Here is a 27,597-nt window from a genome sequence, read left to right as displayed (position 1 = left end):
TTCTGTGATTCCATTATTCACTGGGCACTATGTGATTAGATTTGCTCTTAAGAAGCACAGGAAGTTCTCCTGGGAATTTGGAAACAATGGAAGAGTTAAAATGCAGGCATTCAAATGTCACTTAAGGCAGAATAAAATATTGCAGCTAAAAGGAGAACTTGACACTTGGAATCTGAACTAATTATAGTGTCTTGGAGAACATGAAAGTTTTAACTTGAAAGAGCTTTTAGCGTCAATGGCAGTTACTGGTCTCTTTGTACTCAAAAGGGTATCTTGATCATTTTTTGTTTCCCCTCCTTGCATAAAAATTAGTGCATGACTGTGTCCAGCATGAAGAGATACTTACATAAAACTGTTCTGTCAACAAAAACATCAGCCCAGGCAATTAATAAATGAAATAACAACATTTTCTCTGTGTGGGATCATGATCCACACCCATTAAAAAATATATACACAGTCAATTATTTTTATTTCTTTTAAGATACTAAGCAAAACATGCTTCTCAAGACTCTTGATATCAACCATGAAGAAAAGGTTAATATTGGCTGCATCAGTGAATTTTACACTTTGGCTAGCAATTTTAACAACTGGCTAAGCAGTTTTAGCTGCTCTTAATAAAACACACTTTAAGCTTTTACTGCCCAGCTTGAATTTGTTTGCCATTAGCAAGAGGTTACAGGAAAAAGGCAATAATCAACCAGAATTTATAAGAGACCCTTAGGAGGTAGCATAGAATATGCAGAGACTCAGGGAAGTGCATTTAACCACTGCTGAAAAACAACCTCTGCCTGACTGCTTTGGGCACAACACTTATAAAGAACAAACTAAAATGTTTGATAAATGCAAAGCACCAGAAACCTAGGTGATTTTTAAAAAACTTTGTTTCAGCATTGTTTTTAACAAAGGGCTGGTGTGGGGCAGACTCCCTGGCAGGCTCCCCAGGGTGGGGAGAATAACAAGAATAGACATCACTGCAGCCTACCACCAGAAAATGAAATTTTCCTGGGAATCAGCTGCACATGGACCAGAACACCAATGCTTATTCTTAGACTCTCGGTGGAAAAATGCATTTCTCCAATGCAACAAGGTAGAGAGCAGGATTGCTACCTGAACTCCTCCTAGCAAAGAAACATGTAAACTCTCTTAAGATATACCACTTTCTTTTTCTTTTTTTACTGAAAATGTAAAAGCATACACAAATTTGGTAAAATGTGTTGACATTACATAATTTGCGCAGGGGCCATGCTAATCTTCTCTGTATCATTCCAATTTTAGTATATGTGCTGCCGAAGCGACATTACATAATTTGCATCCTAACCTCCAGCATCAGTTGCTTACGTATCAAACAAACTCAGATCTCAAAAATGACACTTTTGTAATTACAGCATCCTATCACAAAGCCCCCTTCATTTGTGATATTTCTTTGACAGGAATCTGCAAATAGCTAGTAGGTGAATTCAGACTGAGCTAATAGAAATATAATAGAATTGCTTTCACTATAAATCTGGAAAGTGCAATACGGACATTTACTTGCACCACATTTATCTAGAACAACTTTGCCTGGGTCTCTTCCTACTGGCTAACAGCAAAGCTTTATAGTTCAATGTGATTCTTGTCTAGTTTCACAGGAAAGACAATGCAAACTGCTGTAGAAACATGTGTTTAAACCTTCTCAGTCTCACAAGCAGACTAAGAAACTTCCCCATCAGTTCTATTGGCAGCATTTTGATAATTCTGCACTGATTTCAAGTAACAGACCCAAGATGAACTATGTGGTCAGGAACTTTCATAATGTAAAGGGTTCTCAATATAAAGAGTGGGAATATCAAGCAGCTTCCTCATTCATGCCACATATCGAAATGAAGTATTCCTACAATTAAACGTAACTCATGAACCAGAGCAAAAAATATACATGCCCACAGAAAAGTACACCATTTATTTTTTTATCAGTAACCTCACAGCTGCCAGGCACACGCATACTGACCTTGTGAACAAAAAGGATGCTTGACTGCAAGCCAAAAATGAGTTTTGTAAAACTTGGCCATTAATTATTTCCCAAACACGAGAAGAACTCAAACCATTCAGAAATCCTGCATGTCCAATGACTTTCAGTCTCATCTGAAAATTGCAAACTTTATGGTATGGACACCCTCCCTCCCTCCCCCCCCCTCTCTCTCTCTCTCTCTCTCTCACACACACACACACACACACAAAAGTGGCAGCAAGTTTCGGTGGATTTTGGCCAAAATTCATGCCATTTCTTCTTATACATAACAAGTAAAATAGACAGTCTGTTGACAGCCATACCTGCTCGAGATGGCAGAATTCTGTTCTTTCAGAACAAGTTCACGTTGCTGCAGGGCAATGATGTGCCTGGAGAGATCATCAGGGCTCCTAAGTAATTGGAGGACACAACATTCACAGTTAAAGACTACCAGATATACTAAGGGTAAAAACATTGTTTCATACCTTGAAAGATTCTAAATATTTCCATGAGCCCCATGGAAGAGTCATGGAGGGAATGGTCAGATTCCCAAGAAGGAATGGAAGGAGCTTCAAGTTGGAACTGGAGAATCCTGAGGAACATCCTAGTAGGATGGGGGAGGTGGAGTTGGGCCCCAATAAGTGTCTGATACTGGGAAGGGTTCAGCAGTCTGAGGAATGGAGATCCAGACAGCAGGTTGTCTGAGGAATACAGCATCTCTACAACATCTGGCACCCTTTAGTCTAACATCTCCTGCCATGAAGCCAGTGGCGTAGCGTGGGTTGTCAGCACCCGGGGCAAGGAAAGTAATTTGCACCCCCTAACCTGTGGATTTGCGCCCCCTAACCCTAACCCCCAGATGTTGCGCCTGGTGCGGCCGGCCCCCCCTGCACCCCCCACGCTACGCCACTGCATGAAGCCGCCCCTGGAGTCTCCTCTTGCCAGTGGAGAGCCTCCTGCTTCTGGGGAGGCAACTGAGAGTATACTGCTGAGCAGGCCTTGACTCCACTTCCATGGACATGCTAGCACCAGCATAAGGAAACCCCACAGAGTCCAGCCACTTGAAAGAGTGCCTGTTAACTTGGACTGTGCCAGATTGGCTATCCATGCATTAGGTGGTTCATCACATCTCATTTAATACCAAATATGTCAGTCACATGTGCTTTTGTTTCTGCTGGACAAAAGCAAATATTGTTATGTCAGTGGTTTATGTGTTCAATACTATTTGAAATGCACTGTACCTACTAATACATGCTTGTAAATTGCATCTTGTCTGGTCTTCTGTAGTATGAATTATCTCTAGTCAAGCAGACAGAGAACTTTCTGCATATTGAAATATATTTGATCTCTCCCTACCATCCACATATGCTGATCAACAGGCCACAAACACATGCAGGCAAACAGGCAAAGCACTTTTTAATAGTTATTTTTAATCTTTTCTAAAAGTACCAATAAACCGGAAGATGGTATATGTTTAGTTAACTTTCAGTAAGCATATACAGGTATTTTCACCAAAGATTTGAGCCAGCAGAAGAGAGTGCAAAAAATGTTCCATATGTTTCTAAAACTCAATAAGGTCCTGAATTAGTATAATTTAATTGGTGAATTAGAGCAACGCAGCCTTTGGGTTTGAAGCAGATTTCTGTGCACTGTACAGCACTGCCCTCTGTCGAATCAAAGAACAGGAAAAGGTGCATGAAGCCAAGTAGGATTTTTAAAAACTAATAGAAGGGACAAGAACCTACAATAACTGGAAAGTGTTCATTCCAGCAGATAACTGGAGAAAAATCTTTTTGTTGCCAAGTACTAGACAACTTCTACAACAAATGAAGGAAATAAAAACCAGTATTTAAAATGAAAAAGCTAGTAAAAAAAGCAAACTTCTCACAGGAGAAATTTGAAACAAAAGTATCTTTCTTAGAATTTGTTCCTCTCTCTCATCTTCAATGCACTCTTTTTATACCCAGAATGTCAATATAGAAATTTTGTTTCTAAAGGTGTGATTTGATAACATGCTTGGATTATTTTTATATACAGGACTCAAAGCCTTGCTGGATATACTACCTTGAGAGGTATAAGCTGAAAGCAAATAATATCAACAGAAAGTCTCTCAAAAATTGCTACCTGTTATGTGAAAGTCTATGTAACTCAATGTATACGCCTGCCTCTTTTTTGCATTTTGGGGCAAAAGAGTCAGTTCTACTTCCTCTCCCTGGTGAGGCTTACATCCTAGTCAGTCTAACAGGCCTGCTTCCACTCTCTGTGGAGTTGGTAGAATTATTTCCCCATGCTGCCCTGTAGCCCTTCTAGGCTAGCCCAGGATAAAGGGAAGAAGTAGCAGCAGATGCAGCAAGACTTCACTTGAGGGACTCTAATTTCTTCTCAACTCCACATTGCTGCCAAGGTAGGAGAGCTGTCAGCTTCCTAATAGTGCATCTCTTCCTTCTGCTACTGTCTCCGAATGGTACTAAGCTAGTCCATCCCAACCATGGCAAGAGAAGGCAATTAACAAACCTTTCAACAGACATGCATCCCCTCCATACAACCCTTTCCTGAGGCCTTTCCTTTACAAGACAGGAAAGAATTCTTGACCATTATGTTATGGACTTAAGCATTAACAACTGAATACGGGTGTATAATTAACAGATGGAGCATAATAGGAATGAAATAATTTAAGTGAAAGAGGATAAAGGAAGGTTGGAGAGATTTAATTGCCTTCGTCAAATTGTGTTTCTCCAACTCAAGGGTCAGAAGTGCAGGGATTCAAGTATATCTAATTAAAAATGTTAGCTGAAGGCACACTGGAAACAGACACACAGGCAAAGAGAGCCCATTTTCTACATATGCAAAAGTCAATTGCAGCACAGTGTTCAGCAAAGGGATAGACAGATATGTATGCAATTATTTTAAAGATATCTTACTTTTGACTATATGTGCAGCACACAACCTTATTATTATCAACACACTCTTTCAACAACAAAATAAACTGAAAACATCATGGAGGCACCCTCAGTCAAACCACTGGCACCTCTTAGACTATGTAATTGTCCGAGCTGAAGATCGTCATGATGTGCTCCTTACCAGAGCTATGACAACTTCCAATGACTGCTGGATAGGTCACCAATTAATACGCTCCACAATGACTATCAAGATTATACCTGAACGCAGGCTTCAAGGAAAAAAACCAAGGTGCAAAATGAACACTCAAGCCCTTCAAGATCCTGTTAAGCGGTATTGCTTCCAAATGACTTTTAAGAACCATCTGCTTTCAGAGTTCTCTGACAACACTGAGGAACACTGGACCAAGCTAAAAACATCCATTATTGCAGCCTGTGAACAAACTATTGGATCAAGAAACACCAGGAGTGGTTTGATGAGAATGACAGTGAGATAGAACACATTATTGGCAAGTAAAGAAAGGCCTTTCAGATCTGGCAAAGAAGTAGAAAATGTGCACTAAGAAAAAAACCTATGCCAATGCTAAGGCTGAGGTTCAAAGAACTAGAGATCTAAAGAACACCTGGTGGATAAAAAAAAAGCTCAAGAGATCCAGCACCTCATGATGTACAGAGTTTCTTTAACACCACAAAGACCATCTATGGGCCAATAAATCATGACATATGTCCCCTACGCTCAAAAGACAGTTGTTGTTGTTGTTTAGTCGTTTAGTCTTGTCTGACTCTTCGTGACCCCATGGACCAGAGCACGCCAAGCACTCCTGTCTTCCACTGCCTCCCACAGTTTGGTCAAACTTTTGCTGGTAGCTTCAAGAACACTGTCCATCCATCTTGTCCTCTGTCGTCCCCTTCTCCTTGTGCCCTCCATCTTTCCCAACATCAGGGTCTTTTCCAGGGAGTCTTCTCTTCTCATGAGGTGGCCAAAGTATTGGAGCCTCAGGTTCACGATCTGTCCTTCCAGTGAGCACTCAGGGCTGATTTCCTTCAGAATGGATAGGTTTGATCTTCTTGCAGTCCATGGGACTCTCAAGAGTCTCCTCCAGCACCATAATTCAAAAGCATCAATTCTTCAGCGATCAGCCTTCTTTATGGTCCAGCTCTCAACAGATACTACCACACTTTTAAAAGATAAAGCTATTGCACTGTGCTGGAAAGAACATTACCAACATCTCCTTAACCGCAACTCCCCCGTAGCTGAGGTCCTCTCACAAATTCCACAAAAGCAAATTAGAGATGAGCTTGCAGTATCTCCAAATCTGGGAGAGTTAACCAAATAAAAACAACAAAGCCAGTGAACCTAATGAGATACCTGCTGAAGTCTTCAAAGTGGGTGGAATTGAATTTATACAACAACTGCACAACCTCACTGAAAAAATCTGGGAGAGAAAGGAGATCCCAGTAGACTTTAGGGATACCAAAATTATCAATCTCTTTTTAAAAGGTGACAGAATGGTTGTGGAAACTATCCAGGCATCTCTTTATTAGCTGAGGCAGTCAAAATTCTTGCAAGGATCTTAGCAAACCGTCTCCTAACAATATCTGAGGCTACCCTTCCTGAATTTCAAAATGATTTTCGACCTATCTAGAGGGACAGTGGACATGATTTTCACCGCTCGACAGCTCCAAGAAAAATGCAGAGAGCAAAACCAAGCCCTGTATATGGTGTTTATTGACCTGACTAAGGCCTTCAACACTATAAATTGTATGCCCTGTGGACTGTCCTTCTGAAAATCAGCTGCCCAGATAAATTTGTGAACATCCTTTGGATCCTCCATGATAATATGACAGGAACAATTGCAGATAACAATGGCTCTCAAAGTGAACCATTCACAGTGGAATCAGGTGTTAAACAGGGTTGTGTTATCACTCCAACTCTATTAATTATTTTCATTGCCATGACCCTACACTTTGTCAAAGGGAAATTCCCCACCAGAGTAGAAATCATGTATCAAACAGATGGAAACCTCTTTAATGTGAGTAGGCTGAAAACAAAGAGTAAGGTTGCCACAACTTCCGTCATAGAGCTTCAGTATGCTGATGACAACATAATCTGTGAACACTCAGAGTATGACCTCCAAGCCATCCTAAATATCTTCGCAGAAGCGTACAAAAAGCTTGGCCAATTGTTCAACATTCAAAAGACCAGAGTGCTGCACCAACAAGAACAAAGCAACCCGTCTGCAGCACCACAAATCAAACTCAATGGTGTAACGGTGGAAAGTATTGATCACTTCTCCCACCTGGGCAGTTGTCTTTCCACAAGGGCCGACACTGATGCCAAAATCCAGCATCGCCTGAGCTCTGCGAGTGCAGCTTTCTCCCAATTGAAATGCAGAGTGTTTGAAGACCAGGACATTTGTAGGGAAACCAAAATGCTTGTTTACAAAGCTATCGTACTACCAATCTTACTCCACAGTCACTTACAGACCCACTGTTCAGACCATGTTCATGAAAGACAATCTTACTCAGCTACAAGTGATAGAAGAAGGCGAAGGCGAAGGCGAAGAAGAAGAAGAAGAAGAAGAAGAAGAAGAAGAAGAAGAAGAAGCAGCAGCAGCAGCAGCAGCTTGGCAAGGGCAGGAATATGTTTTAATAATCCAATATACAGACTTTGCAGTGATAAGCAGATACATTTATCTGATTACCAATGCTTAAACTGAATTGTTTAACTAGCTGACAGATTAGGACCCTAATAAAAACTTGCAGAAAGAGCAGTTGTGTTAGTTTGTTGCAACAAAAAATGTAATATGGATTTTCCAGAAGGTTTTTGGCTGCCCTAAATTAACTGAGATCTCATTTGTCATGTTTATTTCACTTACATGTTAATAAACCGAAAAAGTATGTCATTGTCAATGTTTTGTGCTGAATCAACATCTCAATTTCCCCCACCACTACCAATGGCCAAAAGTAATTGAACTGAACTACTTTGTAAGGGGGGAGGGAAATCAAGTACACAAAGGTTATATTCAAAGAATGCAAAGCTTTAGTTAGAATTTATTTTTATTAGAACATCTATAAATATTTCAAGATGTAACAACTCAATAGCATGAACTTCCTTTACATAATTTAGACTGGGGGTGTGGAGTGATGAAGACACTGAAAACTGTTATCGTATTAATTTTAACATGCCTGAAGAGCTGCTTGCATATGCACTCCCTGGGAATAGTCTTCAGAAAAAAAGTTAATTATAACTTTGATTTTACATTTGACTAGCAAGCCATTCCAGCTGCCCAATTTGACGTCTACAGTATTCATTTTTTTATAATATTAACTAATATTATGAAACAATGCATTTTTAAAAATACTCTGACAAGGCATAATGACAGATTCCTATGCTGCAAGAACTGCTGGTTCTTAGAACCTAGAATTCAACAAAGCTGAACACTGGGAGATTCAAGGCAGATAAAAGGAAATGCTTCTTCACACAGTACATAGTTAAAGTATGGGATTCCCAACCACAGCATGTTGTGATGGTCACCAACTAAGACAGCTTTATCTCCATGAATTTGTCTTTCAAATCCATTAATGGCTACTAGCTGTTTGTTTGTTTGTTTGTTTGTTTGTGTGGCAGGGAGAGCCACTGCCAGTAGTACTAAGCTGGGTGGCCCAACGGGTGGACAGTAGTACTAAGCTGGGTGGACAGGATCTGTTCCAGAGCCCCGGTCAGATCCCGAGGTTTCCGCAACCGGAGGGGTTGCTTCTGTGCATGTGGCGAAATCCGGAAAAACACTTCAGGGTTTGCTGCGTACACAACCGGAGGTGTGCGTATCCAGAGGTACAGTGGTACCTCTGGTTACGTACTTAATTCGTTCTGGAGGTCTGTTCTTAACCTGAAACTGTTCTTAACCTGAAGCACCACTTTAGCTAATGGGGCTTCCCGCTGCTGCTGCGCCACCGCTGCGCGATTTCTGTTCTCATCCTGAAGCAAAGTTCTTAACCCAAGGTACTATATCTGGGTTAGCGGAGTCTGTAACCTGAAGTATATGTAACCTGAAGCGTATGTAACCTGAGGTACCACTGTACCACTGTAACTGAATTTATACCCCACTTTGCATGTGTGTATCAAAGCTGCTTACAAAGAAAAAACAAAACCTACAATATCCACAGTACTCCATTCTTCCTCTGAAGCTAGAATAGAAACTAAGCAGGCTGCCAGAGAAGGGAAGCCCATTCCCCTATGCCCAGCATAAGCTGTGAGCTATATAACTTCTCTGCCAGCCCCCAGAAGACTAGTAAAATTTTTGTAGGCTAGTAACTTTTGCAAGCTTATATACAAGGCTTTACCAAATACAGCTTCTGCCTACTTCTTTCTGAGCCAACTGAAAGGAGCTCAAGTACAGATGGCATTTTTCTACTTGGAGAATAAGCCTCCCAGCAAACACTATTCATTATCTGAATAGAAATAACCAGCATTTAGAATTCAGAGGAAAAGATTCTGCCCTGAAGGTACACATTAACCCAGCACGAGTTTAAGGCACAAAAAAGACAAAAATCACTCTTAAAGCAAAGCTCTTTGAATTTCTTTGAAGTGTAGATAATTTGAATTGGAATAATTTAAAGATGATTTTTGGAAATTTAAAACTACTCAAAACGAATGAGAAGTTAACTTGGCGGCAAGCAGTCCCAATCATAATTGCTCCTCTTTTTTATGGAACTAGCTTTTAAAACATTGCATAGCATAAAGCCCGTGAGCTAGATAATCCTCATTCAGACCTGACCTTGGTCATATACTTATTTAGTGGCCCTGGGCATGCAACACCAAACCTCAGCACCCTATCTGCAATATGAGAACGTCACTACTGCCCTGCCTTGCAGGGCTGATGAAGGGGTTACTTAAATACCGATGCCATGAATTTCTTAAAAGTTAGCCCACAAATCCATTAAACAAATAAAAATAATTTAATAGCTGTTAATTGAGTAGGTACTTAATGTAGCAGAAAGGAAATAAACACATGTAAAGATCATTCCAGTGGAAAATCAGGAGCTTTCTCTAGATTTAAGGGAAATAATCAGAGTTCACATAGCGTAAACATTGCAATATGTATTTGAAATATTATATTCTTTGCAAACGCAATATGCAAAATGCAGCCCAGCAGATTTCAGACCAAACAAACTTTCCATATGCTAGATCCCAGTATGGACAGTCTAGTATTTATATAGATTCAGCGGAGAATCACCTAAAACATGAACTCAGATAATTTTCAGTTCAACAAGTAGGATCTTAATTTATTTTTATTCTAAAGAAAAGTAAAAAACTATAATGGATACAATCTGCCAAGTAACATATTCTTATATGCACAGGGTAAGTTTCCACACACAGAGGCATCTTATTGCTGTCTTTGTCAAAGAAGCAACCTCCTACACACCCAAATTCCAAGACTTTTTGTTATTTGTAGTCCAATTATTTGTGGTTCAAATGTGGGAATGACACTTAATCTTGAATGGTGATTGGTCTTTTTACCCTTTTAGTACCTAAATGTTCATCAGCAACCTACATTATTCTTCCCAGATTATTTTTCCCTAAATTGTTTTGTTTTAACTAGCATATGTGGCACATCTTGTGGCTTCATTTTGTTTTAAAGTATAATAATGTCTTTAATTAACTTTATACGTGGTATTAATATTTCTGGCCTTATAGCTTCTGTGCCTGCTTTTTCCTTAATTACATAAGCTTATGATGAATAATATGAGTATTACTCCATATAAAATGAGCAACCAAAGGTTGATTATTGGATAAATGTATATACATGCTAATATGATGTTGCCATCATAAGTTTTAGTCCTGGTTTACATGATAAATCCTTTAGTTTTGAAAAAAATAATATTTATTTAAACATCCACTCAAAATCACAATTTTGGTTCAGTGGCAATGGAGTAACAATGTATACATATACCAGGGAGCACCTATAAGACTGTTGTCTATGAGTTGGGCAAGAATAATGCCAGGAGTTCAAGAGGACTGCAACTTTAAACACTGTATAGTATAACATCACCAGAACGCCCCCTCACCAGCAAAAAAAATCATAAAAATTGATATTTCTTTATTTTCAAGTTAGAAGTCATGGACCTCCATGTGATAAGGCTATTGATTTTGAGATTTTCACAGCAGTAAACAACAAAAGAAAGAATTTCCAGTCTCATATCCAAATCAGCAATTACTCGTTCCAATAGTGGTACCTATCTAGTAAGGACAGCAAGAAGTAAAGTATCAGATTAAACAAGCAGAACAGAAAGTGAGGGCCAACCGACTTCTTCTTGTAGCACTTTGCTTCTCCTCTTTCCCTCTGCTTGAGATTTGTTTGAGGGTACTATTAAAAATTTACAAAAACAAACAAAATTCTGACAGATGCATTCTGCTGCATTAGCTTGAGCAAGAAATCATAACACATATTTCCTGTACCATTGACTCTGTTCTGATTTGAGGGTGGATTTCACTAGTAGCCAACAGGTGACCCCCAAATCACACAAACAGTCAATGCGTGCAACCTCAGAGAAGTGTCTGTTGGGAAAAGAACTTTTAAATCTGGCCTTATGGAGACATCTGGGAAATCACGTTTATTCCAATTAATTCAGTACAAATATAAATTGCTAGGAATGAATAGAAAGACTGACCCCTCAGCTCTTAATGATGCAAGTACATGTGCGTACAAGCTCAATTTGTAGCAAAAGCTTACGCACAGGGATGCACTTTAATTACTTTGCTGTTGCACAATACCAGAACTCACAGAAATTGGGCTGACCCAATTTGGGGTGACAGAGGGCATGCTTGCCTTGCTCTCACGCGCCTGTCTGTTGCAGCAGGCCTGCTATACACCTCTCTGAGCTTCCACATATAAACAAATGATTCATTCATAAAGAATAGGAAGGTAAAATTCTCCATATCTCACTGATACTTATGAAATTGCAGAAAATCTTCTAACTCCTGGTTCTAACAAACCACACATGCACAAACAAAATATGATCCACAATACCACCTACCACCCATTGTCAGTTAAAAATAATCTGTAAATCAGGATCCTAGTTTCCTATGGATTAAAGGCTCAACCTTAGAAACAATCTTTGGGACTCAGCTTGCCATAAAAGAGAGGCAAGCAATGCAAGTCTCTAAATTCTTCTCCAATTTGGATTAAAAATTGTAGCTGTAAATTAATTCCTGAGACAAAGCTGACCCTAGGAAGAGTAGGACTATGCTCACAGTGGAAACTATTAGGTCAGGGGTCCCTCACTAAGCTTCCTCACCCACTCCACAGCCTGGGTTTTTTCAGGGACAACTTCTCTATGACTTTGCTAGAAGGCTAGTTTGAAAAGTTGTCCCCCTGAAATATTTAGCATGCAGGCCAAAAGCCTCTGACAATTAAGATCCTTGGTACAGTGTGGGTTTGGCTCCCACCTCCAGTTTTTCGGTAAGCAGATCATCAAATCATCCCCTATCAAAGCTAGAGAGAGATTTCTCCATTGCTCTGCTAAGGGATATTTTGTTGAGCTGTCCAGACTGACTTGGCTATCCAGCTATTTAAATTGTTTGGCTCATTTCAGGGCCAATCCGATGGAAGCCAAGAAAGGCGATAAACAACTACCTGACATTCAGAAGACATCTTAAGGCAGCCCTGTTCAGGGAAGTTTTTAACGTGTGATATTTTAGTGTATTTTTGGTTTCTATGGAAGCCGCCCAGAGTGGCTGGGGAGGCCCAGCCAGATGGGCGGGGTATAAATAATAAATTATTATTATTATTATTATTATTATTATTATTATTATTATCATCCCTATATCTGATACTGCTGATCAATTATTTTTCCTGGAAAGTCTACCTGGATATAACCAATTTAGACCCTGAGAGTTAAATCCAGAGGAACTTAGTTACACCTCTGATTCCACTGAAATCAATGGGACACTTTAGTAATTAACCTCTGGATCCTACCTGAAATTTATATTTATATGCACTTACATAAACTTACAACCAACACCTTACATGCACAATATCATAGACTGTCTTTCTATAGCAGCCTCTTTATTTTAAAAGACTTGAATCTTATATTAAGATTTAAAATATGTAAATATATTTAAATTAATCAGTAATCAACTCAAAATTCTTTAACTGGCTGGCAGGCCTATTTGCTTGTTATAAACACACAGGTCAGGTGCTGTACTTAATTTAAATGCAACACACACAGAGAGGCATACTTTGCCATCCTCTGTCTTCTGTCTCTGCCTGTCTCATTCAGCTGTCCACAACCTAGCAACTCAGCTTAAGAACTTCACGAAAAATGAATTATACGGATCCCCAGTCACTGCCTTCAAACCCCCTTCTCCAGCTCAGGGAGGATTAAGAGGACTTCAAAGCAGCCCAAGCTCCAATTAAACCAGTGTGACCACCCCAGGGATGCAAGAATATTCCTCTGATTAGCAAGATGCACTCTTTGAACTGTTTAGCTAGGAAAAGGTTTTCAGAACTTTAAACAAATGCATTAATTCTCTGTGGGTTTTTAAGCATATTTTTAAATAAAAAAAAACCTCAGAATGTTTAAAAACAAGAACAAATTACAGCTCAGGTCAAAAGCCTCATGGAAACTCATTAATAGGTCAACTATCAGTGCTTCGGATCTGAAAGTACAAAATGAACCACAAGAACTCCTGCAAGTATCACAGTACAATAGATGGTCCCTAAATTAACTACCTTCTCAGTTTAGAATCAGAGAGTCATAGAATTGTAGAATTTGCTGGATTTTGCAATTCAAATGGACTGTGTCTGTGATTAGGCCAGAGCAGACAAGCTACATGGAACATGAGGCTGCTGCCTTATATCAAGTCCAATCATTGATTTATCCAGCTCAGTACTGTATACACTGGCAACTGCTCTCCAGCATTTCAGACCAGAGACATTTCCAGCCCCATCTGGATAAGCCACAGACTGAACCTGAGATCTTCTGCACGCTCTACCAGTCAGCTACAGCCCTTCCCTGTGACTAACCTGAAAATCAACCAAAGCTCCTTTCTATGCTTTCCTACAGACTTAAAACTGTTTTATAGAAATGATTCGTAGGCAACTTACATCCACCAGGAGCAACGCCTCAATATTGGCCTTCCATATGTACCGTGTCGGGAAGATTTTGGGCATCATATGGCAGGACCGAGACTCAAACAAAGATGTGCTCTTCCAAGCCCACATTCTCAGCATGTTCACACTTTTGTCACAGCAACGACATCTACACTGGCTTGGCCATGTATACAGAATGCAAGATGGTAAGATCCCCAAGGACGTGCTCTGCGGGGAGCTTGTTTCAGGCACCAGGTCTGTTGGCAGACCAATTCTGCTTTATAAAGGTTCTGCAAATGTGGCATGAAGGCTGGCAACATTAACCCGGCTACAGGAATCCCTTGCAGATGACAGCAGTGCCTGGAGATACACAATCAGGTTGTATATTCACAGCAGTGGCCAAAAAATGGCCACTGGGAGAAGGCAGTGAGAAGTAAAGCCATGGTGCATCTGTAGCAGTGAAACCGAATGGCTTCATCTGTCCCAGCTGCAATAAAACATCTCTCTCCCATATTGGTCTCTACAGCAACAACAAGCGCTGTCACTCTCCAACTGGTTGACTTTACCACCGATGGCACATTTTTCTGTTTTGCTTAAAGACTCGTCTGACTGGACAAAATACATGGCAGCTAAGCGTACAGGTTAAACATAGTTTTCACCAGCTCAGTTGTATTAAGTGGATCACTGAGTGAGGAGGGAGGAATGGTAGAATACAGTGGTGCCTCGCAAGACGAAATTAATCCGTTCCGTGAGGCTCTTTGTATAGCGGTTTTTTCGTCTTGCGAAGCAAGCCCATTGACAGCTTAGCGGATTAGCGGTTAAGCGGCTTTTAGTGATCAGCTGTTAAGCGGCTTATCAGCGGATCAGCTGATAAGTGGTTTAGCGGCTTAGGAAAAGGGGGGGAGGGGGAAAAAGCCCGCAGGAACTCGTAAGACATTTTCATCTTGCGAAGCAAGCCCATAGGGAAATTTGTTTTGCGAAGCGCCTCCAAAACGGAAAACCCCTTCGTCTAGCGGGTTTTCCGTCTTGCGAGGCGTTCGTCTTGCAGGGCACCACTGTATGTGCACTGCATTCAAAATGTTTCAAGCTTTATTCCTAGCATCTAAAGCTGAAGAGGACCAGATAGCAGGTGATAGAAAAGGCCTCTGCCTGAGACTCTGGAGAGCTGCCCCCAGTCACAGCAGATAATATGCATCTGAACAAAAAAAAAGCCTGACTTGATACTAGGCAGCTTTCCGTGTTCCCCAAGCAGACCCATTTATCCTAAATAGAACCCATGGCAGACATGTATGGGTTTAAAAAAAAAAAAAAAAAGTGATCCCACTGAGATCCCAAGATGAAATTTTGCAGAAATATTAAATAATTAATACAATGGGGGAGAGACTTTTAATCATATTGATTTTATATCACTTTTTAAAATTAAGAATTTTGTAACTCGAATATTTCAGGTAAATCCATCATATTAAAGCCCATGACGTTTTGAAGAGATTGGTATTTTTGGTTTTGAAATATCTCAGTTCTGGGTTGAGATTTTAAGGCCAAATTTGTCATATATATTTTTGAAATTTCAACCCTCATAACTCAAAAACAGAATGGTATAATTAAAAAAAACCTAAGATCTGGAACCTTTTCTTATACTACCTTTAGGAAACTGAAACTGAAAATGATATAAAATGGAGGGCTCCCTGCGCTTCGGGCGAGTGTCTGCAAGCCTTGCGCGCCCGGCAGGAGGTCCCGCCAGGCGCTGCAAGCTTTGCGCGCCTGGCAGGAGGTCCCGCCAGGCGCGCAAGGCTTGGGGCGGCAGCTTGCCGCCCGAAGCACGCGGAGCCCTCCGGAGGGCTCCCCGTGCTTTGGGCGAGTGTCTGCAAGCCTTGCGCGCCCGGCAGGAGCTCCTGCCAGGCGCGTGAGGCTTGGGGTGGCAGCCTGTTGCCCGAAGCACAGGGAGCCCTCCGGAGGGCTCACCGTACTTCGGGCGAGTGTCTGCAAGCCTTGCGCGCCCGGCAGGAGGTCCTGCCGGGCGCGCGAGGCTTGGGGCGGCAGCCTGCGAAGGAGAGGGGCTGCGCAGAGAGAGAGAGAAGGCGCAGCGCCCCTTCAGCAACGTGCCTGTCCAGCGAAGCCGGAGGAGGAACAAAAGGGTCTCCATCTGTTCCTTCTCCAGGTTCGCTGAAGGGCGATGCCCCTTCTCCCTCTCTGCGCAGCACCTCTCCTGTGAAGCCGCATCAGTCCCTTCTCCCACCTCCCAGAAAAGCCAGGAGAAGCCGCGATCTCTTTAAAGGAGTTGCGCGGCTTCTGCCGGTTTTGCGGGAGGTGGGTGAATCCCCACACCTCCCAGTAAAGCCAGGAAAGCCCTGCGCAGCGTCTCCCGGCAAGGAGAGGCTGCACGGGGCTATGGAGTCTTTAGCCCCACACAGCCTCTCCCTCCCGGGAGAGGCTGCACGGGGCTAAAGGGGAACCCAAAACAGCGAGCGGGATCCATCCCGCTTGCTGCTTTGGCTTGCTCCATAGCTGCGCGCAACCCCTCCAGCAAGGAGAGGCTGCACGGGGCTATGGAGTCTTTAGCCCCACGCAGCCTCTCCTGGGAGGGAAAGGCTGCACGGGGCTAAAGGGGAAGCCAAAAGAGCGAGCGGGATCCATCCCGCTTGCTGCTTTGGCTTGCTCCATAGCCGCGCGCAACCCCTCCGGCAGGGAGAGGTTGTGCGCAGCCTGTACGCTGCTCTTTGGGGCTGGGGGGATTTTTTTCTTGATTCCCCCCCCTAAAAACTGGGTGTGCCCTATGGTCCGGTGCGCCCTATGGTGCGAAAAATACGGTAATTCCAGAGAAGACAGATTCAGAATTCAAAGTAACCTTAACAGATTAGAGAGCTGGTTTCAAACTAACAAAATGAATGTCAAATTGTAAGGTTCTGCACTTACGGCAGGAAGAACCAGATGAACAAATATAGGATGGGGGACACCTGGCTTACTAACAGTACATGTGAAAATAATATAGGGGTCTTGGCAGATCACAAGCTTAACATGAGCCAACAGTGTGATACAGCAGCAAAAAAAGCTAATGTTATTCTAGGCTGCATCAACAGATTTATAGTATCCAGATCAAAGGGAAGTAACAGTACCATTCTATTCTGCCTTGGTCAGACCACACCTGGAATACTGTATCCAATTCTGGGCACCACAATTTAAGAATGATGTTTACAAGCTGGAAGATGTGCAGATGAGGAGCAACCAAGATGATCAAGCATCTGGAAACCAAGCTTTATGAGGAACGGTTGAAGGAGCTGGAAAATGTCTAGCCTGGAAAAGAGGAGACTGAGAGGAGATATGATAGCCATCTTCAAATATCTTATGGGGTGTCACATTGAAGATGGAGCAAGGTTGTTTTCTCCTACTCTGGAATTCAAACCAAGTTACAAGAAAAGAGAGTCCAGCTAAACATCAGGAAGAACTTTTTTGACAGTAAGAGCTGTTCAACAGTGGAATGGACTCCCTCGGAAGGTAGTGGACTCTCCTTCTTGGATGTTTTTAAGCAAAGGTTGGATGGCCAACTGGTCAAGCATGCTTTAGCTGAGATTCCTGCATTGCAGAGGGTTGGACTAGATAACCTTGGGGCCCCTTCCAACTCTACAATTCCATGATTCTATGATCATATACATCAATGTCAGGGTATACACAAATAAGAGTAGAAAATCCCCAGTCATGTTAATAATTTAAAACCAGCCACCATACGTCACCCTTTCTATAAAAGGTATAAGACTTCCATATGCAACGGACACCAAAGCCTGTGTATTAATCCTCTGGAGAATTCCCAGCTGCAGAATTTGCAGAGCTCTTCCTGTTCCAACAGAGTATGCTGCCCATTCTACAAATGCAATAAATACCCTACATTTCATAAATACGCAGTTACTTTAATTTTACATTCTCTCTCCCCCTGCAAGAGAAGAAACCACCCCATAACAACTTGATCTTTTAGTTAAGTATGCTCTAATGCTGTGTACATAGTGTGAAAGCTTCCGCATCCAAAGGAGTGATGGACATTAGAACAAGTGGTAAAGAATGTGTGTCTGTGTGCCAAAGGCATTCAGTGCTAAGTGGGTATAATAAACCCTTAAGAAGAAGCACTATCATCCATAAATAATGAATAATTCAGAAAGAAATTGAAACAGACTTGAAGATTCATTTATAGAAAGTGAAACTGCTGGAGAGTAATCACATTAAAGCTATAAACAGTGGCATTTCAGCAATTACTATTCTCCTTTGCCAGCTCATGCCCTAACAAACTGGTACATTTGTTTAGTTGCCTGAATCTGCCACAGAGCTCAAATCAGCCAAACACTTTTACAGCTCCCTGCATCTTTACCACTGCTCCTCTAACTAGAATTAAGATCCGGGGTGGATCACTGTCAAGCATTCTGACATCTCCTCAGCTTGGCTCCTGGAAATGAAGTTTTGATAACTTTAATTGCCTAAATACATTTCTTTAGCATATGCCACAGCAACATAGCTATAGCTTTTTAAAATGCTGGGTGCATCTGAAAAACACAAACAGGACCATGTTTTACTTTGACTTATCACTTTTTGTTGAAACTCAATTAGAATTTGATTGCTTCACAATGAATTAGTGGGAGCTATGAAGTGCTGATTATGGAGGCACCTCTGTCGGAAGAGAGTTCCAGAATTTAGGGTAGTGGTCCCAAATGTGGCTTCCCCCATCTAGGTGAAGGTTTCCATCTTTTAATTTGGTAAGCATCGATTTATGCAGTGTCTTCCCAGAATGAGCAATCTTTAAATGGGTAATTGAAACAAACCAACAAACAAAAATCAGTAGGTGACACAGTGATTTCATTGGAGAACCAAATCATATGTTTGTCTACTCTCCTTCCTTTGCCTTGAAAAGTTCAACCGCACTGTGGTGCAGCTCTCCTTATCGAGAGGTGGTGGACTCTCCTTCCTTGGTGGTGTTTAAGAAGAGTTTGGATGGCCATCTGTCATGTATGATTGAGTTCCAATTCCTGCAATGCAGGGGGTTGAACTAGATGACCCTTGGAGTTCCTTCTAACTCTTCAATTATATGATTCTATGAAAAGGTGTCTCTCATATATTATGCTTTGTTTACAGAACACTGTGGTCATCTGAATGTTACTTACAGAGGACAAAGAATTATAGGAACACAGATAGTTGCCTTATACAAATCAGGCCATAATACTATTTAGCTAAGAATTGTCCATGATGACAGGCAGCAGCTTTCCAGGGTCTCAGGGAGTGGACATTCCCATCCCTTCCTGGACATGTTTTGGACTGAACAATAAAACTTCTGCAAGAAAAGCAGGTGCTCTGTCATGGAGCTGTGGTCCTTTCTAATGCGATATCCTACAGAATGGCAAATATATCTGAGTGCAAAAGCATGTGTCTAAGTTGTCAAAGGAGTAGGTCTTCTTCTTGCACAATAAAATGAAAACAGCTGCTCTCTGAAATGAAGCCATTAAACAACTTTGAGCCCCACACTCAGATGTTCCAGCTACTTCTGCAGGGCGCTTATGATCAATGGGCACACTGCTAGAGATAAGCAGAATCCAGCCACTTTACTCAGGTAAAGTGCTTTTTCAATATATAGGTATGGTCTGAAAAGCTCTATTGAGAACATGAATCCTTACTATCATACTGGGAGGAGTTTAAAGAAACCAAGAGTTTTAACTAAAAAGTATTTCCATTATGCTCCTTTCAGCAAGTATAAAACATACAAAAGAAGCAACACTGTTCATGCTTATAGTCAGCCTCAGAAATTCTATCGATTACCTACACTAGTTGGATGGCAGAGAAAAGTATTTTTTGAAAAGGCTAGCTCAGGACTCCTCAGTTGTGGTTTGTTTTTGTTTTGTTTTTTTACAGGAAGTGGGGCAGGGGGAGAGAAGAGGGTTTCTCTTTTCACCACTCTTTCCCCACATACACCATCCGCCTGCAATCACATCATCCGCCAAAGAGACAGAGGAAAAGGATTTCATTAATAAATTTATTTCAACGCTCTTTTCAATGGTGCTGAAAAATGTATGCAAATCCATTCATAATTAGGTTTAAAAATTCCATTTCATGGGATAATCAGACTTCAAAAAACTCAATTTTAGTTTTAATCAGATATTAACAAGGATATTAACTCCATTTCATTCAGAGGAGAGAGAAACGGCAAATTTAACACAAAATTTATTCAAGCTTAGCCCTAGGAGATAATTAAATAAAATTAATTTGGCAAGGGTTTTCTGTAAATGGAAGCATTCCAGACAGCAAAACACTTTTCTGAAAGAAACAAATGCAGTTCATTACTGTACAAACAGATTCAAAGCTTATTGTTCAGGCAGGGGGGAAATCTTCTACAACAGGAAGGTAACCAGCCCTCAAGCTACTTCTAAGGAGCAACAACTTATGGAAAGCAGATGTGATAGCATGGCCTGCATTACCTCTTTGGGCAAGCTTCTTAAAGTCGCCCAGGAGATAGTACTCAGAAAAAAGGGACAAAACCCACACAAAGGAATCCAGAGCTACCACAGAGAGGAAACAAAGCTATTTCTGGAGCAGGAGTAAAGAGCAAAAAGAAAGAGGCAGTCCTCCAAGAATCACCACCATAATCATCTTCATTTACATAGCACTTTACATTGTACAAAGCACTCCACACACATCAACTCAAAATCAATTAAACTGCTGCATAAGGCAGACCGGTACTGTTATCCCAGTGTTGCAAATGCTGGAGAATAAAACAGAGGGTCAATTCAGACGTTCGGTCAAACCACAGCTTGTGCTAATCATGGCTTAAATTCTAAGCTGTGCTTTGAGCAATCAAACATTGTGCACAAATGAGAAAAAGGGGGGGATCATTTCTAAAGAAAGAGAAGACAAATTTCTAACTGAATATGTAGTCAGAAGTCTTATAGAATTAAAAATAAGACTTCTGAAACATGTTTTCCAGGAAAACTTTTGACTGCCCTAAACAGAGCGAGATCAAATTTAGCATACTAAGAAGTATGTTGCCTTAATTTTTACATGTTGCATATGTATTTCAAAAGCTTTCTAGCCAAAAGTAGTTGAACTGAAATACATTTGATTGGGAAGAAAAAATAATGTGACTTATCTTGGGTTTAATGTAATATTCAAACAAATTCAAGTATTTACTTAGAAATTATTTTAATTGGAATTCTTCTCTATCGATGCTTTATACATGACAGTAGAACACACTTCCCTTACTTTACTTGGATATTAAGAAAAAAATAGTAGTTTTCTACTAACTAATTTTAGCATGCCTGAAAAGTTATTTATAAATATGTACACATTCTAGAGTAGTCACCAGTAGAGGGTGGAGGGTTTAAATTACAACTTTGGTTTTAGGTAAGACTGGTATTGTATTCATTCTGGTTGTCCAATTGATTCATAGGCCTAGTTCACACTGCTGTGCTGGCTGGGGCTGAGAGAAGTTGTAGTCAAAATATCTGAAGGACACTGGATTGGGGGTGGCTGAAGTAAACCATAGTTAATGGATGGCCCAGAGATCCCAGAGATGGCCCCCACTTTACTCCTATCAGGAGCAGCAAACCACGATCCCCAATTTGGACATGGCACTAAGCCAAGGACTATGGTTTGTTGTTCCCACTTGCACTAAGGGAGCATTCACAAAAAACAATAAGTAACTACGGTTTACTATGTCATACAAACACAGCCTTAATATATTCATTCATTACGTTACTAATTAATGCTATGAAACAATGCATTTCTAGAAGTACTATAAGAAGAGTGTGCTAATGGAAATTTTTCTACATTATTTGAACTACTAAGCAGAATGCTGCAGACAGTTAGCATGTACTTTCCCCCAGGAAATGCCTCTCATTACTGGCTTTCCAGGTACACCGATGAGCAAAAGCAATGGCATTCTCCAGTGCCAGCCTCTCAGACAAGCTGATAGACAAACGTGTCACACACACAAGACAGGCTGCTCTGCAGAAAACACATAGCAAAGGGACGAAAGAGCACCAGATGACTCTTGACATTTTTCTTCATTAAGTGAAAGTAGAATGAAATGTCTTCAAGTGGAGCTGATCCAGAATTCATTAATATATGCTACTAAATACTTAGAACAGAATATATTGGCTACAACAGAAAAGGCTTGAGAAATTCAAGCACATTAGTAAGCATCATGCTTTTCCATTAAGTTCCAACTTCAAAGAAAATAATTAAATGCATGTTTGTATTTAATATCTATTTACATTCACTGCATTTCTACATGAACATCTAGACTTTAAATATACACTTAAAAGCTTTAAGCATAAATGTGAAATGTTAAGTGCTTATGAACTCCCATATCAGTCAGGCAGTCTTAGCAGTGAGCCTATTTAGTTCAGCACCTGCTTTCCCACAGCACCCAGCAAAATGGCATGAAGGAAGCAACCCATCCCCTGTTGTTGATACCAGCAACTTGCATTCAAAGGCAGACTGCCTCTGAATGAAAGGTGCCATTTAGCTAAGCCGGACAATAGCCATTTATAGATATGTCCTCCATTACTTTGACTAATCCCCCTGTAATCATCCAAGCATCTTAGAGCTAAGAAAACTATGTGTTGTGGGAGGTTCTTTTTGAAATGAAAAAAGACCCAAACATTGTAGCCTAGTGATTCATAATCATTATGGAGACACAAACCCCTTTGAGAATCTGATGAAATCTATGGACACCTCGCCAGAAAAACGCACACAAACACATACACACTTAATTTTGCATGCAATTTATTTTATTGAATTGGAAATATTCTTCCCCACCCCACCCCCAATTCACAGACCCTCTGAACCCCATCAATGGACCCTGGGCTAAGGACCCCTGCTTTAGCCCTTCTTCAGAGAGAAAATGCTTCAACCCCCTGGTGATGTTGGATGCCCTTTTCAAGCTTTAGAAAACTTTACCTGAGAGCAGACAATCACAGCCGTACCCAATAGAATATTCCAAATGCTGTTAAATATTTAAGAAGATCACAATATTGACCATCACATTTTAATCCCTTTTCACAATCCCTAAAATAGTTTTTCCTTTTCTACAGCTACCACATTGAGTCCATGATTTCAGTGAGCTAACTTTCATGACCCCAAGATACATTTCTTGACTTGTTTGTTGTCTTCAGTTCAGGCCCTGTCATGTGAAGCCAGAATCTTCTACCTAAATGTGAATCATTTTGCAGTTACCTACATGGAACCCAATTTGCCTTTCTGTTGCCCATTCACCACTATGGAGCTCTTCAGAAGTTGAGTTTTCTCATGTTTGTGTCATCAACGAATTTGATCACTTCACTGCTTATCCTAATTGCTGATGCAGTGTTACCCTGTTTTCGGAACAGCTTCACTCCCAAACAAATTGGCACCTGAACGCCATAAACCCAGAAGTAATCGTTCCGATTTGCGAACGCGTTTCAGCAGACAAATGTCCAACGCAGCTTCTGGTTGAGTGCAGGAAGCTTCTGCAGCCAATTGGAAGCTGCACCTTGGTTTTTGAACAGTTTCGAGAATCAAACAGACTCCCGGAATGGATTAAGTTTGAGAACAAAGGTTCCACTGTAGTTTATGGAAATGTTAAATAGCAACAGTCACAGTGCATGTTCTGAAGGAAAGTACACTGCTTATTTTACTTTTTCAAGAACTGTCCATTTACTTCTACCCCTCTGCTTCATGCTCTTTAAACGATGGCTGATTGTTCTTTAAACATTCACTGATCCATAAAACAACATGTCTTCATATCTCATGACTGCTAAGTTTACACAGAAGCCTGTGGTAAGGGACTACTGTCAAAGCTTTTTCGAATTCTAAAGTAAGGTAAAAAGGTAAAGGTAAAGGACCCCTGGACACTTAAGTCCAGTCCAAGGTGACTATGGGGTTGCGGTGCTCATCTCGCTTTCGGGCCAAGGGAGCCGGCGTTTGTCCACAAACAGCATTCCAGGTCATGTCGCCAGCATGACTAGACTGCTTCTGGTGCATGGAGGACCATGACAAGTGCCAGAGAACACGGACACACCGTTTATCTTCCTGCCACAGCATTACTTATTTATCTACTTGCACTGGCATGCTTTCAAACTACTAGGTTGGCGGGAGCTGGAACAGAGCAACGGGAACTCACTCCATCGCAGGGATTTGAACTGCCGACTTTCTGATCTAAATTATAACATGTCAACCAGATCTTCCCACCCTTCTGCCCCTCTATCTATAAGCTTGTTGACACTCTCAAAGAACTTAAAAAGGTTGGTGTGGATCTCTATTCTTACTTACCTAGGGTTGTTTATCTACATGTTTAATAATTCTACCTTCAATAATGCTTTCTAGCAATTCAAGCCAACTGACTTGCAATTTCCTGGCTTCCACTGTAACCTTTTTTTCAATTAGCCCCTAGAACAGGGGTAGTCAATGGCACGCCCTTCAGACATTGTTGGACTACAACTCTCATCATCCCTGACAATTGGTCATGTCAACTGGGGTTGATAGAAATTTTTGTCCTCCAACATCTGAAGGGGGCCATATTGGTCACCCCTGCTCGAGAACTTCATCTGGTCACCACTGTTTGACTCAGTTCTTCAGATATCCTCCCTAAAAAAAAGCAGTTCATGCATGAGTGGATGTCCCAACAGTTGCTGCAATGAAGACAGATGCAAGGAGCCACAATTTATTCTAGCCTCTTGTTGAGTGCATGCATGCATAGTAGCAAACAGGAGTTCACTGTTGCATAATGTGTTAAATTGTCCTGGGAAGTATTGTGCCCCAAGAAGGTTAAGTTCAATCCAGCTTGGAGGTGGGGAGTTTGGCTCCAATCTCTACAAAGTTCATCAAAATGCCTTGTTTACAAAAAGAAAAAACGATATGAAGAAGCACCGACTCTTTCATTTTTAACCTTCCAGGTCAGCAGTTTAAAACTTGCTAAGAACCATTTCCAGTGTTTCTGCTGAATGTACAAATTCAATCACCTCCAATTTTTGCTTTTAAAACCTAAGTCTTCACAAATTTCAAGAATTCCCCAAATGACCCAGTCCTGTGCCAGCTTTTATGTAGCTTCCTAACTTCAAGGAGAAACGTCTTCCCAGCCTGCAAACCTTTTCCAGTATTTCTCAAAGAGAAGGAAGCCGCCAACAAACCTGCACATAGCCAAAAGAACACCAGACAGAGGATCAAATAGTAGGGAGAGAAGCCAGAAGGTATGAGTGTAAGGTAAATTTACAATTTAAAGCGTTAAGCCAAACCTCTGTATTTCAGAGGTCATTGGTACTTTAAAAAAATACTTCTGTCAAAGATTGTAAATCGGAACACTGCAATAAAGGTGCTTGATAAAATAGCACAATAAAAGAGTGACCCTGCACCATATACACAAGATCAAATCCTTTTAAAGTTTCCATTTATTCACTACCACCACACCTTGGTTCCATATTCATAGTTACTAAAGCAGATTTGAATCCCCCATATAACCCATAAACATTTACCAGAGGGGAAAAGCGGAAGAGAAATCCAGACTTCTCCTACAGTGATTGTGCATGCTTGTTTCTGCAGAATGGTTAAATATGTTAATGGTGCCATGAGCAAATCCATATTTTCCAAAGTGGTGTGAACACAACTGAACTACGTTCAACTTGATCTACAAGCTATAATCTCTCGGCATCAACTGGCACAAAGAACAGAACTGGGCCCTTAAATTGGGCCCTAGTAAATTCCAATCAATTTCTCAGCACTTAATGGTTACACACACACCAGCACAGAAATGAAATGAAGGACAATTAAATGGAAATAGGGAAACTTAAAATTATAAATTACTCCAAGACTTTGGCAGTTATTGTGTTTGGAGATATGTCAAAAAGAGACAGGCTGAATAAAAATAAGATGTGAGCATTTGAGCCTTCTGACAGCAGCACTCCGTCCTTCTGCTGATTAGCCTCTGCTATTTAAATGATAATTCCACTGTAGTTACATTAGGCATGACTGTTTGCCTAGAAGTGTTTTTTTATGGAAAAAGAGTACACACTGGAAATCTCTTCTTCACAGCATATTGAGCACTCAGGTTCAAGCTATTTGCATTTTTCAAGGGTCACTTCACACTTGCAAGAAAAAAGGGCTACTCTTATTACAGCCCACTTGCTGGAAATAAAGCACAAGAATGTAAGAGCTGCCTTGCTATGCCTGGTCCAGAATTCTGATGTCAACTCTCAGGTGCCTCTGACAAGAAGCACATCAACAGGACTGGCCCTCATGGCTGAATCTCTGGCACTGGTAAATTCAGAGATACTTCCTTTGTATGTTGAGGCTCCGCTTCAGTACAATAGCCATGAGTCAGATGTCAGGAATTGAAACATGACCTGTGGCTGGTTCCAATTTAGAGGATCCTCTGGGCTGCAAGAGGCATCATATCTGAAAGACTGGCTTTCCTGCTACTTGTCCACATATGCATCACGGTTGGCAGAAGAGGCTCTGTTCCTAGTTCCAACCAAACAGCACCAACTTCAGCAATTTATTCAGATTCCTCTTTTGCTCCCCCCCCCCTTTCACTTCAGGGCTGTTGCTTCCTGCAGTTCTTGACAGAGCTTGGGGACATACTTCAGCATGTCAAACTACACTGGTAATGGTTATTACTGAACCTCGCTCCCCGATATCAAGTGATAGCATCAGCTGGAAATACTGCATGGTAGATATGAAGAGCACTGTCAAAATATGGTGGCTGTCCAAACCCCTTTCTCTCAACCTAGTCCACAAACTCTACCTTTATTCCTTCACAGAAGATGATTTAGGTCATAACTAAAAATTATGAAATAGACAAGGCAAGCCCTTATTCTGCAAGTGTTCTGACAAGCGGCAAAAGACAAAAGCAAAGAATAGCTGTGTTCCTCTTTAATATTTATTTTTTCCTTTCTATATTCAGAAAATCCCCACTGTGATGTGACAGCTTGTTTTACATAGGGAAGCTTGTGAACAACCACCATGAAGTTACAATCTTTTTACAGCTCATAAATCACAGCAAACCACTGAAAAATTACAGGCACTATAAAAGTCCTCATATCTTGGAGCTGTCAGCCATCATCACCCTCTTCCTGTTCCTGTATGCCCTGCATAGCATGGTCAACATCTCAAAAGCCTTCCAACATTCCTCCAATCTAGGCAGTCTTAAAAGCTTCACAGAAAATTCAGAAAACCCAGACAGCGGCCTATAGGCAAGTAATTTCTTCAGAGCAGAATATTAAAAACATTCACAGCTGGATTGAGAGATGGCAGTTGGTTTAGGAAATTTTAGCTGTCTAGCATAGCATTTTCACAAAACTGACACATGCCAAACTCCAGCTAATAGGCACACTGCACTGCATCTAAAGTTGCTTCCCTCAAATGTGGAAAATCTGAATCAGGTATTGGAAATCCAAACAGATGCGCTTCATAAATGTTAAGTATTGAATCATAATTAGCTTTTGTCTCATTTATTTATTTAATTTATGGTGTTATTTATTTATGGTGCTTCGGCTTTTTAAAAATATATTTTGCCATTAGTAATCAGGAGAACTGCAAACTTTTAAATGAACCCTGGGATTGCTGCAGATGGAGACTGGGATGCAATTATAACTAAAGTTCATGAGTCACTTAAATATGC

General features: G+C 41.0%; 1 protein-coding gene across 1 annotated transcript in view; it reads right to left on the bottom strand.

Moving 5' to 3' along the window:
• Nucleotides 1-27,597, bottom strand: part of MAD1L1 (mitotic arrest deficient 1 like 1) — a 456,297-nt gene that overhangs the window by 403,934 nt on the left and 24,766 nt on the right. The window contains exon 10 of the mRNA XM_081889171.1: nt 2,308-2,394. Within this exon, the coding sequence (XP_081745297.1) occupies nt 2,308-2,394 (87 nt within the window). The remainder of the gene's footprint in view (nt 1-2,307; nt 2,395-27,597) is intronic.

Source organism: Podarcis melisellensis, assembly GCF_964234715.1.
Source record: "Podarcis melisellensis genome assembly, chromosome: 14".
NCBI classification, from domain to species: Eukaryota; Metazoa; Chordata; class Lepidosauria; order Squamata; family Lacertidae; genus Podarcis; species Podarcis melisellensis.
This window is presented reverse-complemented; position numbering and strand designations above follow the sequence as displayed.